Source organism: Triturus cristatus, chromosome 6, assembly GCF_964204655.1.
Source record: "Triturus cristatus chromosome 6, aTriCri1.1, whole genome shotgun sequence".
Classification (NCBI taxonomy): domain Eukaryota; kingdom Metazoa; phylum Chordata; class Amphibia; order Caudata; family Salamandridae; genus Triturus; species Triturus cristatus.
This window is the reverse complement of record NC_140589.1, coordinates 1,928,774,485-1,928,792,277: the sequence shown is the minus strand read 5'-3', so window position 1 is coordinate 1,928,792,277 and position 17,793 is coordinate 1,928,774,485. Positions and strand designations below refer to the sequence as shown.

At 51.9% G+C, this 17,793-nt stretch overlaps 1 protein-coding gene across 2 annotated transcripts in view; it reads left to right on the top strand.

Moving 5' to 3' along the window:
- LOC146822508 (uncharacterized) overlaps positions 1 to 17,793 on the top strand; it is a 698,810-nt gene that overhangs the window by 127,118 nt on the left and 553,899 nt on the right. For both annotated transcript variants that reach the window (XM_085613620.1, XM_085613621.1), the window contains exons 3-5: positions 12,730 to 12,900; positions 14,017 to 14,187; positions 16,581 to 16,751. In XM_085613620.1, the coding sequence (XP_085469746.1) occupies positions 12,730 to 12,900; positions 14,017 to 14,187; positions 16,581 to 16,751 (513 nt within the window). The remainder of the gene's footprint in view (positions 1 to 12,729; positions 12,901 to 14,016; positions 14,188 to 16,580; positions 16,752 to 17,793) is intronic.

The window sequence follows — 17,793 nt, the reverse complement described above, 5'->3', positions numbered from 1 at the left end:
AGGTCTTCCGCTTTCTGTTTATCAAAGACTTCATGATAGGGTGCATACCAGTCGGGGAGGGTCACCTCCTTCTCTGCGGCCGTCGCCACGTACTGGGAAGTCCTGGAGCTCTGTTCTGGATCGGTTTCTTGGTGACCGCAGTGGGTCCGGCAAAAGGGAGAGCAAAACCGGATTGTGTTGGTAGCCCAATGGATGACGGGCTCATGTTTTCGTAGCCATGGTAACCCAAGGATGAGGTTGCATCGAGGAGCGTGGATGATGTTAAATGTGAGCCACTCACGGTGGTCCTCCCCTATGGCAACCCTCAGGGATGGCGTTGCGTGTCGGATGGGACCAGAGTCCAGCTCCTTTCCATCGACGGCGAACACGAGTTCGGGTGTGTCTTTGAGGAGGAGGGGGATCCCCAACCTGTCCGCTTCCCTGCGATCCAGAAAGCATCCAGTGGCACCGGAGTCTATCATGGCCCTGACCTCGCGGGGCCCATCGCCGAGCATGACTCGCACGGTGATGTAGAAGTGGTCTGGTTCTTTGGAGGTGTCGGCTTCCAGAGAAGGGATGGAGTGATAGCCTGAGGGTATCCCTTCTAGTACCTTCAAGCACTTGCGTTTCCCGCCGGTCCTTCACTGGCGCAGGCAGCTGTTTGGTTGGCCCGTAAGCGACTGGTTTTCGGGCGCACCGGGCATTCTCGTAAGAAATGGCCTTTCTTGCCGCAATATAGACAGAGACCCTGTTTCCGACGGTGGTCTCGCTCGGTGAGGGTTAGGGAGGCCCTCACCGTCCCTATCTCCATGGGGTCCGTGCGACTGGACGATGGTTCCGTGGAGCGGGGATGTTCGGAGAAAAGAGGAGCCTTGTCTTTTCTTTTGTGTTCCCCTTTTCTTTCCCGGAGTCGATATTCCAGGCGCGAAGCGAGTTCTATCATGGCGGCACAGGTGCCAGGTTGGGGGTCTATTTGGGCTATGACATCTTTTAAGTCTTCGGTCAGTCCTCGGTAAAAGATTGCGGTTTGCTTGGACTCGGGCCAATCGGTTTCCGCCACCAACCTACGAAAGCTGTTGACATACCCCAGGAAGTCGCTGGAGGATTGGCGGAGGTCAAGGGGGTCGCGATCGGCGGAGAAGGTGTCCGCCCGTCGATCAAAGGTTTTTTCAAATTCATGTCGGAATGAGTCCCAATCGTACAAGAGGGCGTCGTCTCTTCTCACGATGGGGACCGCCCATTGTGCGGCTTCTCCAGTTAAGTAGGAGATTAGGAAAGCCACCCTGGCTTGGTTCGTGAGAAACAGCTTTGGTTTGCAGTGGAAATGCAACTGCACCTGGGTCAAGAAGACTTGCACTTTTTGAATGTCCCCGTGAAATCTTTCCGGGGGGGCCAGGGGTATGTGTGCCGGCATCTCCACTACTACCGGGTGTGTCTGGGGAAGGGGGATGGTCCCTGCATCAAAGGGATTGCGTTGGATGCGATCCAGGCGGGCATGTAGGGCAGCAGATTCCGCCCTAGACGCCGCCACATCCAGTTGTACTTGAGCCAACGCGGTCAGTACGTCGTCTAACGAGGCCATGCTTCAGCAACGGCGTGATCAGGAGGAGAGAATTCGTGGGCCAATGATTCTGTCACGGGCTTCGGTGATCTTCTCCTCGGGATAACGCCGATGCTAGGTTAGGGTCCACCTCCCATCCGTCCCCAGTCCGGAATACGTATAATACCCTCGGACTCAGAGGACAGGTGGGCGAGGGAAGGGAAGGATAGGGACTGCAGGGAGAGAGACCTGGAAAGAGATAAGGAGAGGTATTAGACACTGCGCCTGCGTCCCCACGCTCCCATCCCTTCGTCGGGCTCTCCCCCGTACCTGTAGCTCCTTCCTCCCCTGTGTGGTCTCTTAGAACTATACCGGGTCGTAGCCTTGACCCAGTTATCCTCACTGGGCGCAAGCTCGAAGATCCGGATTTGTGTAGGGCTTCCGTCTGTCTCCGAAAGTTGCGTGCTGAAAGCCCCCACTAATGCCAGAAGTGAAGGCCCGACAAGAGGCCGGCGCTTCTACTCTACGCCCGGAATCCTGGGGTGGAGGAGCGGCGCGGCGGTGCTGGTGCCCACCTCCGCACTGTCCCGTTGCTTCACGGGTACGTGCGGGGTGGAAGGCAAGATCAGGAGGAACCAGGGTCTGGAGTGGCACGCGCTACTACTCAACGCCCGGAAATCCTGGGGCGGAGGAGCGCTGTGGCGGTGCTGGTGCCCCCCTTCGCACGGGCCCGTTGCGTCACGGGTACGTGGGAGAGGAAGGCGAGCTCAGGAGGAGCTAGGGTCTGGAGCAGTTCGCGCTACTACTCGACGCCCGGCAATCCTGGGGCGGAGGAGCGCTGATCCACTGTAGCCTCCCCTCGTATACGGTCGAGGGTCTTTGGCGGAAAGGAAGGTCAGGTCGGGGTCCGGGTGAACTCGGGACGAGGAGCTGCGAAGCTGCGCCTCTCTCACTCACCTCGACCGGGACCTGCAGGAACGTAGCTGCGCGCTGGTTGCTGTGACGGGCGTTGATCACCAACGGGATCCGGCGTCTCTCATCTCGTCGGACGGGAGCGGAGGGACTCGGCGTGGACGGGTCTTGGCTGGGCCGTTGATCTGTAGGTACTGGTCAGGAATCATTGGCAACGCCCCCAAGTACGACGGGACCTTTATCCCTTTCCCGGGCTCTCGCGCTGGCACGTGACTCGTGCTGCAGCGCCTTCTGGGAATTGGAGTCCCGTTCTCCGCCGATTCGCGGCAAGCCCCGGAATCATGACAGGCATCAATGTGTAGTACGTAGCCTCACTGCTGCTCCTCCCTCCCCTGAGCCCATTCACCGGTGTGCGCAGCGCGGTTGCATCACTTGCACCCCTACGGCACACCATTGTCATTTCCGTCTGCGCAGGTCCACAAGCCTGACAACGACACAGTGAGGTCATGCGCTGAAGGTGGGCGGCCACGTATGTGTAGGAGTATGTTCAGGACAGGGCGGACACAGATGTAGAGTTCATTCGTGGCTGAACTCGCCATGCGGTTGAGGGTAGACCTTTGGCTTATGCTGCGGAAATAGCGACACAAACAACAGTTGGCATGTGTGATCCTGGACCCCGGGCGGACTTGCGCACCCTCATTTACCCCTCAGGCGAGGCCGCACTCCATGGGCATGCTATATGGCAACATTGCACATTGCGTGATGGCTGGCGCAGACACTGCACCAGAGATACACGCATCAGTTACCCCCTTGTTAAGGCCAAAACTCAACCACACCCAGAGCCACGTATCGATTAACCACACCCCTACGCCGCACTGCCATATGCCGGTCCACTCATTTACGCTCACAGTGGGGTCCGGCACAGCCACATGTCCCAGGTCTACCCCACTGCCTGAGGTGACAAGGTTGCGCACCCTGTACACAGCACAATGTGATGTGGCATGGCCCGGGGCCCTCATGCATACATAAGGACCACACGGAAGCACTGAGATAATCGTGGAACTGGCTACTGGCACGTGTGCCTGGCCCCTTTTATTGCCAGGGTGACACGTCCAGTGACGCCTGTGCTGGATGGGTGTCAGGTAGTGTAAGCAACCCCTCAGGGGTTGGTAGGTGCTGGCAACAACTACAACAGTGATCAGACAATCAGAAGTTCAATGTACAAACAGCAATTGTCCATGACGTGAGCTGCACAGAGTGAGTGGACCCTGATGCCCTGCGGCCCAGGTACACCCACAAGGGACGGTAACTTGTGGTGCACTGAGATAGGGCCACGAGTGCTGAGCGGGTTCTCGTTGATGTCCAAGGAGAATGTCACAGAGCGTTACGGGGGACAGTGAAAGGTGTCCATACAGGGCATGATGCCGAGGGCAGAAGCAAGCTGAAATAGGCAAAACGGAGGAGTTGAATGCTACTGTCTCCTTTTTTTCCACCATGTCACTATCAGCTACATGATGAAGGCAACCCCCAGGCCATAGACTCAGACGCCAACAAAGTTCAATGGGAGAGTGCCCATGGTTCCCGTGGCACAGAGTCAGTGGCACCAGAGCTGGAAGGGGATGCAGACTGCGATGAGGCAGGTACAATGATGTCAACTCTGCAATGAACATATCAAGACTCAGTTCATATTGTGTGTCCTACTCGACCGCAGTGTGTGCCGGAGGCAGCGGTCAGCGTGGGGCAACCGCTGTGCAGCCAGCTCCTCCTAAATCTCTAACACACGGCGTTGGAATGGCATGTGGAGGAGATTCCTGGTTGACGGGGGACACCAGAGCTGAGCGGGGGTGCACCCAGTGACAATGCCGTGTCCTGCCCGTGATGGACTGGATTGGATTTGTCTGAGGCCTGCTGGACCAGTGTGTAGGCCTAAGGCAGAAGTCCGCTGGGGACCACAGACATGTGTTGTCGGTTTGCTATGCACAGAGTTGGTGGCACCACATCGAAGGGTGTATAGGGGTTTAACCTCTGCCTTAAATATGTACTCTGCCATCTTGTAATCAAGAATCAGTTCCAAATGTGTGACCTACTTGTCTGCTGTGTATGCCGTTGGAGTATGTCCACGAAAAAGGTGTACTGCGGGCCTTGCTCGCGGAGTCCTTGATGGTCTGAGGAGGTTGCCAAGCTCGCGGGCCTCGGACTTGGAGCTTGCACCGGCATGTGGTGGGCACTCTTGGAGACACACTGGTGTCGGCAGGTAAGCAGTGAGGCCTGGAATGCACAGGGGCGGACAAGACTGGTCCTGGGAGCAGTGGTCCGGGTTGGTGCAGGCACCCAGGTTCGCAGGCACGGTCGCGCATGTCGTCGGCCTCATGGCGGGCTGAGAGGTGCCGCCCTGGCAGAGACGTTGGGCATTCCGGAAGGGAACCACGCCCAGAGCTACTTGTTTTTTATTCACACCCCTACGCTAGCCTGGCATACGCCGGGCCAGCTCACTCCGTACACACTTACAGTGGGGACGTACCAAGCTACATTTCCGTGATCTTCCCCACTGGCTGGGGTGAAATGGTTGTGTCATGGCTTGACATGGATATGTCTGTGGTATGCATGCTGCAGTCTGCCCAGCACATCCACGCCACACTTGGCATTGTGTACATTCTGATTCATGGGTCAGTTGCCTCCTTCGCACATGCCTGGTCCCCACCTCTTCACACATCCTGCTATTGTGTGGCTGAGGTGCCATGCCGTTGATGGCTCTTATACATGGCTAGCCCAGGTTACCACAGTAAATTGTGCTGTCGTGTCTGGTGGGTGGGCATGTTTTTTGGCATGTTGTATGTGTGTTTGTAACGTGTGTATTGCCAGAGTTGTGAGTTGCATGTTTGTGGAGTTGAGGTGTGTGGTGTGTTCATTTGGTACTTACCAACGAGCACTGCGTTTCCGTAGGTGCCATCCTGGAAGCGTTGGTTGATGATGGACTGTCGAAAGATGTATGAATCATGGACACTGCCTGGGTAGTTGGCAACGACATTGGTGAAGAGTCCCCGGTGATCCACTATTGCCTGTACATTGATGGAATGCGTGTGCTTTCTGTTGCGGTATTTGTGTGCAGTGTCGGCAGGCGGCACAAGTAGGACGTGTGCAGTCAATTGCCCCCAACACGTATGGGAATGCACCTATGGCGTAGACGCCTTGCTTGGTCTCCAGCTGTTCCTGCGCAGTGTGGGGTAAGTATAGGTACTGGGGTACCAAGCTGATGATGGCATCTAGGACAGGTTTGAGGAACTTGGGGGCATATTATCAAGGATGGCATTAAAAATTATCGCCAGTTTAGCGGCAGAAAACTGCCGCTAAAGCGGCGATAATGGGTTTGATAATATGCCCTTGAGAATTCCAATAGAAGTCCATGTTCTGGTGTGAACATGGGCTTCTATTAGAATTCTCCGGGACATATTATCAAGCCCATTATCGCAGATTTAGCGGCAGTTTTCTGCCGTTAAACCGGCAATAATTTTAACGCCGTCCTTGATAATATGCCCCTTGGATAGGGCTGGCTGAGACTCCTCCTACTCTGGCAGTTGTTGGTTGGAAGGTCCCAGAGGCCAACAGGTGCAGCACAGCCAGCAGCTTTGTCTGCGGAGGGATGATGGTTGTCCGCTGTGTTGGTGCAGTCAACCTGTGGGCAATGATGTTCAGGATGCCTAGGATGGTTGTCCTTTTGAGCCTGTAGTGGGCAATGACATGCCCTGGTGTTAAGTCTGTGAGGCTGGTGCGTTTCCTGAAGGTCCGCTGTCTTTGTCTGCGCTGCTTCTGTGGTGGTCTGGGGGGCGGGGCGGTGCGGGTGGCTGTCCTGGGGTTGGTGGCGGTGGGTGTTGTGGCCCTGTTGGGGCTCCGAGCTGCATGATGAGTAGCTCCATGGCATCTGTTGTTCTTCAGGTGTGGCTCTGGGCTGGGCTCCCTTTTATGCTGCAGGTTGTCTTACGGCTTTGCATCAGGTCAAGGCAGGTGTTCATTTCCTGCTGCTAACGCGCCTTTTCGCCTGTTTTGTGGTCTGATCGCCGATCTGACTGGTCGTTGAGAATGTTAGGGAGTGGTGTTGCTGCTTTTTGCTCGGGAACGCCTACTCTGCATCTCATTAGTGATAGTTGCCGGGGTCATCTGTGGCGATGTTTTTTGCGGATGCTATCGCCGGAAAACTGGTGATATCGGCTGTTTGCACCAGCTTGTGAATGGGGCGGTAAATTTATATCGTGACTTCGACTGCGATAAAGTGCCAATAACTCGGCGATAGCTCCTTGAGAATATGCACCTCAGTATGGCACTCTTCTGAAGTTGTGTTCCTTTTACATCGTTACATACACAACTGAGGTCCTGCTGCCACATCACTCATAAACTTAGTCTTGTTGATGACGTGTTATTCAGAGGTGACACAGGCATATTCTTCAAGGTGGGCATCATTGCACGTGGGCATCTCTGAATTAAAATGTCTGATGCGAAAAAAGCTTTTGGTGGTCCAACATGGACATTGAAGCCAATGTTTGGGTCACGCAATGAGATGTATGTGCTATAGGTGACAGACATTGTCCTACCACATTCCTTCTTATGGATTCTGTTCAAAAGCCTAAGCATGCATGGTAAACGTGAGTCCAGGACATTTGTAGGACCAGTCACAATTTTCCCCACTTATGTGAAATTTGCTGCCACAGTAGCTAGACATTTGGTAGTCAAATTAGATTGCATTTATCATCTCAACCTCAGATCAATGCCTTGGTGGGATCTTGTTTCGATAGACTCAGGTCCTTAAAGAAATTCCTGTTTTTTCCCTCTGCATTCCATGAAATCAGTGGTCAAAGCCCTGATTACAGAGAGATTAGTCTATGCAAATGTGCTCTCTTGAGGTGCACCTGCATTTTTTCCTCCCGCTCCATTCCAGGAAATCAGTGGTCAATGCCCTGATTACGTAGAGATCGGTCTTTGCAAATGTGCTCTCGACGTGGTCCTGCATTTTTATGCTGCAGGTGGTACAAAATGCAGCAGCATGTTTGCTGTTAAAATTCATCAACATGATCCTATTTCCCAGCATCTCACTGCACTGAATTGGCTGCCAATTGATAAAAGGATTTTTTTCAAGACCTTTGTATTTGCACACCGGGGCTATTGTGGCTCCTGTCCAATATGCCTAACTGAAAATGAATACACTACCATTCCATGAGGGTCTTGCGCTCCTCTCATAGTGTACTCGTTGAGATGTCCAAGATCAAATGGACTGGAAAGGGGGTGCTTTCTTTTCCTATTTGGTGGTTAGCCTGGAACCACCTCCCATTAAGGTGCATTGCTTAGAAGATGGACCAGTCTTTTGGACATCTCTTAAGACTTAGCTCCTCAGGCTGTGGTGTGGTTGCTCCTAATCAATCAATCAATCAATCAGGGGGTTTATATAGTGCGCTACTCACCCGTGAGGGTCTCAAGGCGCTGAGGGGGTGGGGGGGGGTGGGGGGGCAGCGGCTCTGGGTCAGTCGAAGAGCCAGGTCTTGAGGTCCTTCCTAAATGTGTGCAGGGTAGGGGAGTGTCTGATGTTCACAGGGAGCTCATTCCAGGTTTTCGCTGCGATGTAGGAGAAAGCTCTCCCGCCGGTTCTCTTTCTGCGGATGCGGGGGACCTCTGCCAGGGCGAGGTCGGCGGAGCAGAGGTTCCTCTTGGGTACGTGGGAGGATAGTCCCTCATTGAGGTGCTTGGGTCCGATGTTGTTGAGGGATTTGTAGGCGTGGGTGAGGAGCTTAAAAGTGTCCCTCTTCTCGACTGGAAGCCAGTGGAGGCCAAGTAGGTATTGGGTCATGTGCTCATGGCGTGGTGCCCCGAGGACGAGTCTGGCTGCGGCATTCTGGATGGTTTGTAGTTTGCGTAGAACAGTTTTGATGATTCCGGCATAGAGGGCATTGCCGTAGTCCAGTCTGCTGGTGATGAGCGTGTGGGTGACGGTCCTTCTGCAGTTGGGGGGGATCCATTTGAAGGTCTTGCAGAGGATGTGAAGGCAGTTGAAGCTGGTGGAGGCGACGGCGTTGATCTGGCAGTTCATGGAGAGGGAGGAGTCAAGGATGATGCCGAGGTTTGGAGCGTGGTTTGTAGGGGTGGGTGGGCTCCCGAGGGCGGGTGGCCACCAGGTGTTGTCCCAGGTGGTGGTGCAGGGTCCGAGGATGAGGAGCTCGGTTTACTCTGAGTTTAGCTTCAGGCAGCTGTCCTTCAACCAGGCTGCCACGTTCTTCATTAATTCCTGGAAGCAGAGTCTGGTGTCTTCGGGATTCTTCGTGAGCGAGATGATGAGTCGGGTGTCGTCGGCGTAGGATATGATGTTGAGCTCATGTTGTCTGACGATGGCGGCAAGGGGGGCCATGTAGATGTTGAAGAGCGTTGGGCTGAGAGATGATCCCTGGAGTACTCCGCAGCTGATTTCCGTGGGTTTGGAGAGGAAGGGTGGGAGTCGGATCCTCTGGGTCCTGTCGGAGAGGAAGGATCGGATCCAGTCGAGGGCGGCTCCTTGTATTCCTGCATCGTGAAGTCTGGCAGCCAGTGTGCGATGTGAGACGGTGTCGAAAACCGCGGAGAGGTCTTGAAGGATGAGGGCCGTGGTGTGTCCCTGATCCAGTAGCATGTGGATGTCGTCGGTGGCTGTGAGGAGGGCGGTCTAAGTGCTGTGGTTGCTGCGGAATCCAGACTGAGAGGCATCCAGGATGGAGTTTTCTTCGATGAAGAAGGTCAGCTGGGTGTTTACGATTCTCTCTGTGACTTTGGCCGCAAAGGGGAGGAGAGAAATGGGCCGGTTGTTTTTCAGGTCTGTAGGGTAGGCCGTTGGTTTCTTGAGGAGAGGTTTTACCTCTGCCCGTGTCCAGTCATCTGGGCAGATGCCTGACATGAGGGAGGCATTGATGGTTCGTCCTAGTTCGGGAGCGATGGCGGCGGTGACACTGTGGAATATGTGCAGTGGGCACGGGTCCGTTGGGGCTCCTGAGTGGGTTTTTTCATGGTCGTGTGACGAATTCTATGGTTGCAGGCTCCCAGGATGTGATGGTAGGTTTGTCGGCGGCAGTGAGTAGGGGGGTGGTGTTCGTTGTTGGTTCGTTGAAGTTGTCGTAGAGGGCCATGATCTTCAAATGGAAATAGGTGTTGAGCATGTCGCAGAGTTCCTGGGAGGGTGTGATGTCCATGGATTCGCAGGTCGGTTTGGTGAACTGCTGTATGACGTTAAACAGTTCCTTGTCGTTGTATACGTTGGTCTAGACTTTCTCTTATGAAGGTCCGTTCGGTGTCTCTTATGCGTTGGTGATAATCCTTCAGGGCACTCTTGTGGTCGTTCTGTGATTCCATAGTTCTCAGGTTTCGCCAGGCTTTCTCTAGGCATCTGCAGGAGTGTCTGGCTTCTTAAAGTTCCGCGGTGAACCAGGCGGCTTTTAGAGGGCGTTGTTTGGCTGGGGGGCGGAGGGGTGCGAACTTGTCTGCGCAGTAGGAAATTCAGCGGTGCAATTCCCTGGCTGCGGAGTTTGTAACGTTTGGGGTGATGGGGGGGTTTTGACGGAGGGTGGTGCTGAGGTGTTCCTCTGTGACCTTGCTCCAGTCCCGTTATGGCAGGCGCGGGGCGGGTTTGGGTGCGGTGGTGGTGTTGGTGTTGAAGGTGAAATGGACGCAGTGGTGGCCGCTCCAGGAGGGTTGGGTAGTGTGGCTGAAGCAGATGTTAGTCCCTCCTGCGAAGATGGAGTTTAGGGTGTCACCCGCTCTGTGGGTGGGCGTGTTGACATGCTGCTTCAGTCCAAGGTTGGTGAGATTGTCGAGGAGAGTGATCGAGTCGGGGTCGTTGCCGTTGTCAAGGTGGAAATTCAGGTCCCCGAGTAGAATGCAGTAAGTGGATGTGATGGCGTGGGGTGCGACGAGTTCGGTGATGGTGGTTGCGTGGTGAGTGCGAGGTCCAGGCGGTCGGTAGATGAGGTTACCTCATAGCATGGCCCTGGGGCTAGTCTGGATCTGGAAGTGGAGGTGTTCTGTGTTTGAGTGGTGGTCACTCGTGCTGGATGTGGAGAGTTGGAGGGGGGTCTTCTGTGTGATGGCGAGTCCTCCTCCAGGGCGGTGGGGCCAGTCATTTCTCTGGATCTTGTAGCAGTCAGGGATGGCAGTGGCGATGTCGGGTCCGGAGGTGGCGTTTGTCCATGTTTCCGTGAAAAACGCGACGTCGGGTGAGAGGGTGTCGATCATCTCCTAGATCTCTACGGCTCACATTGAGAAGGATGCAGGTCAGGGTATGGGTGGTGCGTTCATTGTGCGTGCCTTCAGCAGTCGTGGAAGCTTTGTCGATGGTGAAGGATCTGCGGCAGGGTCTGAACGAGAACTGCCCGTGGGTGGTGTTCGGCGAGATCTTGCGCAGTCGGCTAGTCTTCCGGGGTTGAGTGCGTGGAGGGTGGTTGAATCGTAGCAGTGGGGTCCGAGAGGACCAGGGGTCCTGGAGCTGGTCGCGGTCGGGTCGCGGACAGGCTTGCCTTAGGAGCGCCTTTGGCGCGCTAGCAGCGCGGCCGTGCAATAGCCGCCATTAAGTAGGGGAGGTGCATGCAGCTGGGAGGCTGGAGTGGGGCAGTAGGGGGAGGAGTCATGGGTCTGCAGAGGTGGGAAAAAAACAGAAGGGGGATAACAAACAAAGAGGAAACTAACAGCGGCAGTCACAATAAAAGTAATATAAACACACAGTGTAGGGCAGGCACAATAAAAGTAATTAAGGCACCCATGTGCACAGAGCGAGAACCAGAGTCAGGGTGTACTCGAACCCTGAAAATGGAGTATCATGCTTCAGAGGTGACGCAGTGCACGGCGTAGCTGCCGGGGAGAGTGAGCTCCAAGGACCGAGGTCTGTGGACTCACACGTGCTCCCCCTCAGCAGCCGCCATTATGAAAGGGAGGGGGGAGGGATGTGCAGCTGGGAGGCGGGAGCTGGGCGGTAGGGGGAGGAGTCACGGGTCAGCGGCGTCAGGAAAAAAACAGAAGGGGGATAACAAACAAAGAGGAAACTAACAGGGGCAGGCACAATAAAAGTAAAATAAACACACAGTGTAGGGCAGGCTCAATAAAAGTAATGTGAAGTTGTTTCGATCCTCATGCCGAGACACTCCTAGGGGTAGCTGTTTGCGTTTCAAAACTTATCATTCATTCAAGTTTTACTTGGTTCTATTTAATTTATTATTCCAAGTGGTATGAGGTAAAATTTATGGAAAATCCTACTACTAAATCTTTTTATCAACTTCTTACCTGAAACATTTAGCAAGGAGTGAGTTTCTGAACCGGTAGTTACAGATATTGCTGTGCAATAGTTTCCAATGAGATGAAGACTTTCCTCTAAACATACCATATCAGTCTTATTGTTACTGCCCTGTTTGACCCACAGTGTAATGGGCAGGTTGAGTGGTTCAACTGATTCTTGAGCAGATGTTATTGGCATATCGAGTAAGTCCCCATGCAGTCAGTGGTACAAGCCCCCTTGCTCTTCTTAGAGGCAGGCATCCGTAGAACAATCATGGCCATGGTGGCTGAAAACAAAATATCCAGGACATCACCTTTGGCATGAAGCGATACGGTGTCACTCAATACAAGAAAAATCAGGACAAGTCAAAGAAGCGCTATGACTCACAGCGCAAAGATAAAGTTGTGACATCAAAGGAGGTGATATGATGAGAAAAACATTACCTGGCTTGATTGGTAAAGACATTTTCACCCCTTATTAATGTGGATAAAGTGAAAAAGATCACTCAAGATGGGACAAAGGATGGCAGTATCTTTGGCTCACCTTAGAGGAGTGGTGCAGATGTTGCTTTCCAGTCAGCCCAGTGGCTGATAAAAGTCTGTGCACCATTGAGGGATGCTCCCTCTCTACTCTTTCCTGCCCAAGAGCCACTGAGGTTGAGTTTCTAACCAGAATGCCACAAGTTCTCCCTTTCACATGCTCATACAACCTTCTTTTCCATCCTCACTCTCACATGCCCCTCTCCCAGTCTCCCACTTTGTGGTACCCACATGCTCTGTCTTTGTCCCCTATAAGGAGTCAGTGCATTGACTATCCCACCCCTTGAATGATGTAGAGAAGCCTGCTGAGATATCTGAGTGGTGCACATGGTTCTCTTGTGATGGTCAGAGGGTTCACTGTTTATGTTGTACAAACCATTTTGGAACCACAAACCTTTTCTTCTCGATTTTGATGTCTCTTCAATGCTGTTTGCCATCTCAGTTGCATGGTGTTCTGACCCATACCTTGGTATTCTTGCCTCTTTCAGGTTAATCCAGTGTGATCTCGCTGGCTCGTGCTTTGGAGAGCTCACTTCTATATTCAGTACATCTCAGACGCTTACAGAGCTGGACTTGAGTGGGAATGACCTGGGGGTTTCAGGAGTCACGCAGTTGTGGGACGAACTGAAGCGCCCAGACTGCGCAATACAGAAGCTTGAGTAAGTAATCACCGCAGTGAGGAGGTATTCTCCTCTCCTCTCTTCCTCCCCTGCCATGGAATGAGTCCACCCTTCAGATATAGTGGACTCAATATTTTTGTTGTATACTGTACTGGAAGCACAATAGTGACCCCTACCCCTAAAGCTAGGTGGTCACGGTTATAAAGCACCCTCTGTAACTGCTCCACAAACATCAGAATACGTTCCTTCAGTGCTCTTGTCCCAGTGCTCTGGTGGGCTCAGAGGTGTCACCGCGCTTTGAAGGACCTCTCCGTAGAGATGCTCACTGCCTTGATCTGCTATGACCCTGACCTGCCTGAGCTTCTTAAAGTAACTTCAGTCCCAGCGGTTTGGGCTCGTAAGCCACAAGAGAGCTTTACTGATCTCACATAGCTACTACAGATACTACAGCCTGTGATTAACACACAGTATCTCTACTACAGGAGGCAGCAATACAGTGTAGAGAGGGGGGGGGGGAGCTGCATATGTACAATCCCTGACCCTGGCAATGGCTTACTGCCCAGACGCTTTCCTATGTTCACCAGTTCTGGTGCACAGTTAGTGCAGCGCTGTCCACGAGTGGGTTATGAGATGAGGGTGGCAGTGGTCAGAGAAAACTGTACTATAAAGGTATCTTCTCTATGTAGAGTAAATTAACATACCTGAGGTATTCCAGTAGAGCTGCGGGGGTCCGCTCTCCAGGGAAGCAGGTGAGGTTCCTCTCCAGATGGCACCTCTCTAGAAGAATGACAATTGGTTCCACCAAAAGGAATGACTCCTGAAGGAGAGTGAATGAAGTATCCCCCTGCATGGACTTGGATGCTCCAATATGGGTGGGGCTGCTGCTTCCCCTGGGAGAGGGGCCACCAGAGCATCATCAAAAGAGGGAGGAGACACTCCCTGACAGAGGGAATGACTTGTAAAGACAGAGCGAAGGGTGACTGGCTTGCCCAGAAGAAGGATTGGTATACCCAACCTATATCGCCATCAGGAGACTGAATGAAGTTGCTCAACATTTTGCCATTTCCCTTTGCTAAACCAAGTGCAATATTCTTCAGTCAAGTGGTGATATAACACTGTGCCCCTTGATGTCTGATTGTGCTTTCTCCCCTCTAGCCTGAGTGACTGCTGTCTGACTGAGCTTCACTGGGGAGGCCTCTGCTCTGCTCTCAGCTCCAGCTGTTCCCTGGCAGAGCTCAACCTGAACGGCAATGCCCTGTTGAAGTCCGGGGTGAGGGAGCTGTGTGAAGGGCTGAAACATCCAGGCTGCAGACTTCAGAACCTGCAGTAAGTGATCACAAAGTATTACATAATCATACCTGACATTGTAGAGTGCATTTGTTGTTAAATTTCCGATATCTCTCAGTGACATTAGTGAGATGGTTTCTATTGCAAATCTCCTTTCATCAAAACAATTGACAGATATCTGGAACGCAACCAATTAGCACTGGGCACCACTTGAGTCAAGCGCAGTGTTAGGGGTCCAGTAAATATCCCTTTTTCACTGAAGTCAATCCAGTCATTTTCTTCCTGATAGGTATGTCTCTTAGGTGGCCATCTTTGTTCCGGGCACGAGCGCACGCTTACTACTGGGCATGGAAGGCCCCGTCTGTGCTCTGTATGCATTCTGTTTTTGGTTTGTGTGGATTCGAAGTATCGAGGATGGAATATCGAGTGGTCATAATATTGGAACCAGGATACTGAGGACCAAGATATTGACAGGCAACTTTGTATTGATTTTCTATACCTCACTCCTCATCTAAGTACCTTGAGGATATGCGTATCTTCAAGGTACGTAGATGTGGAGTTAAGAATAGTATGCGCAAGCCTTCCTCTGCGCACTTACCACCTCCATAATTTGGTTTTTGATCACTGAGTCACGGTATTGTAACCACTCCAATTATCAATGCGGCCGATTCACAGAGCTAATCTGTGACAATATCCTAAACTTACTACTTTTGGTATTCACAGAAGACATTTAGTAGTAGTAAAGTTATGATTTTGTCTTAAGTTAGGATTTTGTCTTAAGACAAACTTAAGTTTAACTTAAGACAAAATCCTAACTTAAGATCCAGTCTCCGGGGGTTAAGGTAAGTACAGGGGGGCCACAAGGCAGCACCAACGTAACCCTTAGTGGCAGAGGGGCGGCCAGGTGCAGTGTGCCAACACAGCGTCAGGCACCCAATGCAAACAAATGGGGAATCTTGAACTTGGAAAAAGCTGCAGGCACAGACCAGGAGGTCGATCGGAGGAAACCTACAGCTGCACAGGTAAGTTGGGATGTGCTGGAGCGTCGGGACACTGTTGGTAGATCTCCTCAAGGCCCAGCGGCTCTGGATGCCGGGGTGTCCTTTGGCTTCGGAAGTCTGCTTACCAGTGCAGTTGTGGTTGGGGGAGGGGGTCATCATGCAGAGGCTGCAGGCAGTGATGTGGAGTCTGGCAGCAGTCAGCCCACTATGGACTCTTGCTCCGAATCACTGAGGAACCTTTTCTGGACCGGTGGGCCTCTTGGACTTGTGCCTTGGACGTCCGGTGCAGAGGTGGTTGAGTACGCGGTTCCACAGGCAGAGCTTTAGTCTTTAAACTTGTTTTTCTTCTGGACAGGCCCTCTGTCCTCGGGAGATCAGGAGTCTTTTTAAAAGGCAGGCAGTCCTCTCAGGGTCCTGGAGGTCGCTGGGCTGCGCGGACTAGTCGCTCTTCTGTAGCAGGGTCTTTGACGGCTGCAGACAGGCTGGTAGGGCTGGGTACAAGTCAGTTGGTGTCTTCAGTCTTTGCTGCTGCATGGCTCTTCTTTGTCCTCTTTTTCATAGGTTGCCGATAATCTGATGATTAAGGTTCAGGGGTGCCCCTAAATACTCAATGTAGCGGCATTATAGGGGTTAGAAGGTAGTAGCCAAAAAGCTACTTACCTTTAGTGTGACTTCATCCTATCTATGCCCACTTCCTCTGGGGAGGGGGTATACCCCTAACCTTATTGGCTAGAATTCTCCAAGCCAATATGAAGGATTTTCGAAGGAGGAGGTCTCTTCAGCTCAGGACACCAGAGGGGTGGTCCTGGCTGAGAGGGGACACACCTGTCTTGTTTACTATTTTTTCCACCGACCTTGCCACCATCAGTGGGGTTTGGTCATGAAGGGCGGGCATCTTTACTAGCTGGAGAGGCCCTGCTCAGCATAACAAAGGACAGGTAGCCTTTGAGACTCACCACTTTTCTAAGCTGTTCCTGCTTGGGGGTAGGTGTGAAGCTCTCCTCCCCCTAAGGGCCTGTTTACCTCTGAGCCCATGTCCATAATACGGCGCAGGCTTAGAGGCAAAGTGAATCCCTCATTTGCATTGACCACGCCCCCATGCTAATGCAGGAACGCCCTCTGATGATAGCGCAGCGCTGCATGAGCACCAGTGCCAGCTGCATTACAGAAGGGGCAGCTAATACCAAAGTTACCAGAGGTGCACAAAGCAGGCGCCTACGCCCGTTGCTCCCCCGGGGCACTTTGTGTAATACAGTCCCAGATGTTTTAGTAGAACTGGAATGTTTTAAAGCTTTCTAGAAGGGAGTTTGATAGAAAATGCAGGATGGAGGAGTTCGACAGGTACCTGCAACCTTTATTTGCATCTTTACACATTCTTGAAGGGACTCGGTGCGTGTTTGTTTTACCCATGTCTATTCTCATCTCCCATAGGATACTACATTGCTCCATCACTGCCCCCTGCTGTGCAGATCTGGCCTCCACGTTCAGAATCAATCAAAGTCTCACAGAACTAAACCTGGGCGACAATGAGATGGGAGACTCTGGCATGAAGACACTGTGTGAAGGACTGGCACACCCGAGCTGCAGGCTGAGGAAACTGAAGTAAGTAGGTGTTACTTCTATGTGCTAGAATTGCATTGTATGCTTCCCCTGATAATAGCATTGAATATTTTATAAAGTGCCTAAATTCCACTCCCTTTATACCTATGAAACAGCAGATATTACTTTCATCCCAATGGCTTGTAGCAGTTTTGTTGTGGAGATGTATCAGTGACTTTTGGAGATGCCTGGGGTGGGCTGGTGTCCTCTCTCTACACATTCACTTGTGTTTTGGCTTTTTCCTCTTTGACCTAGTACTGTTGTAGGTGCCATCCGCTCTCCCAGGCAGCAGTGGCATCCTTGATGCCTCTAGGCCTCTTTTTTCAGCCCTGGAAGGTCAGTGTGACTGAATAGCAGTTCAGACTACATTTATACACTTCTTGATATTACTTATTCCATTTAAAGTTCTTCTTTAACAGTTTACAGAGTACCCCCATTTCAATACAAAATTGACATATGTATTTGGAATAAAACTCCACGAGGACTAGGAATTATCTCATTCATATGTTCAACTATGTCTCGCTCACCAGAGTCTGAACGTGTCTTAGTCTTCTTTCATGCTCCTCCTCAGTGGGAGCAGTGGCCAAAATGTTACTGTTAAAGTCCTAAAACCTAGGAGTGCTTTAGAAAAAAGTATCTCTGTAAAATTATGGAGGCGAATGCAATCGGAATGGCAAGCAGATAATTCTGAAAGCTTCATGTGGTTTTAAAAATTATGTTAAATGTTTGGTGGGCGACTGCTGCACCAATTGATTATACATGGATAAAAAATCAAAGGTGCTGATGTGTATACCATTTACAAGGCGATTCTGCATATCACTTACATTAGCTATAGAGCAGTCTACACGTTTACACCTTTAAATCTCTAGACTCTACACACACTCTTATCCCAGTTCTAGGTTTTCTTATAATCACCACAGTAGCCACCCATTTAGAGGTTTCTCAAAATTCTCACACCCTCTACCTTATGCAACCTAATAACCTCTGGTTAAAAGTAATCTATCACGTATGTAGTACACTCCTAACTTATGTACTACAAATCAAC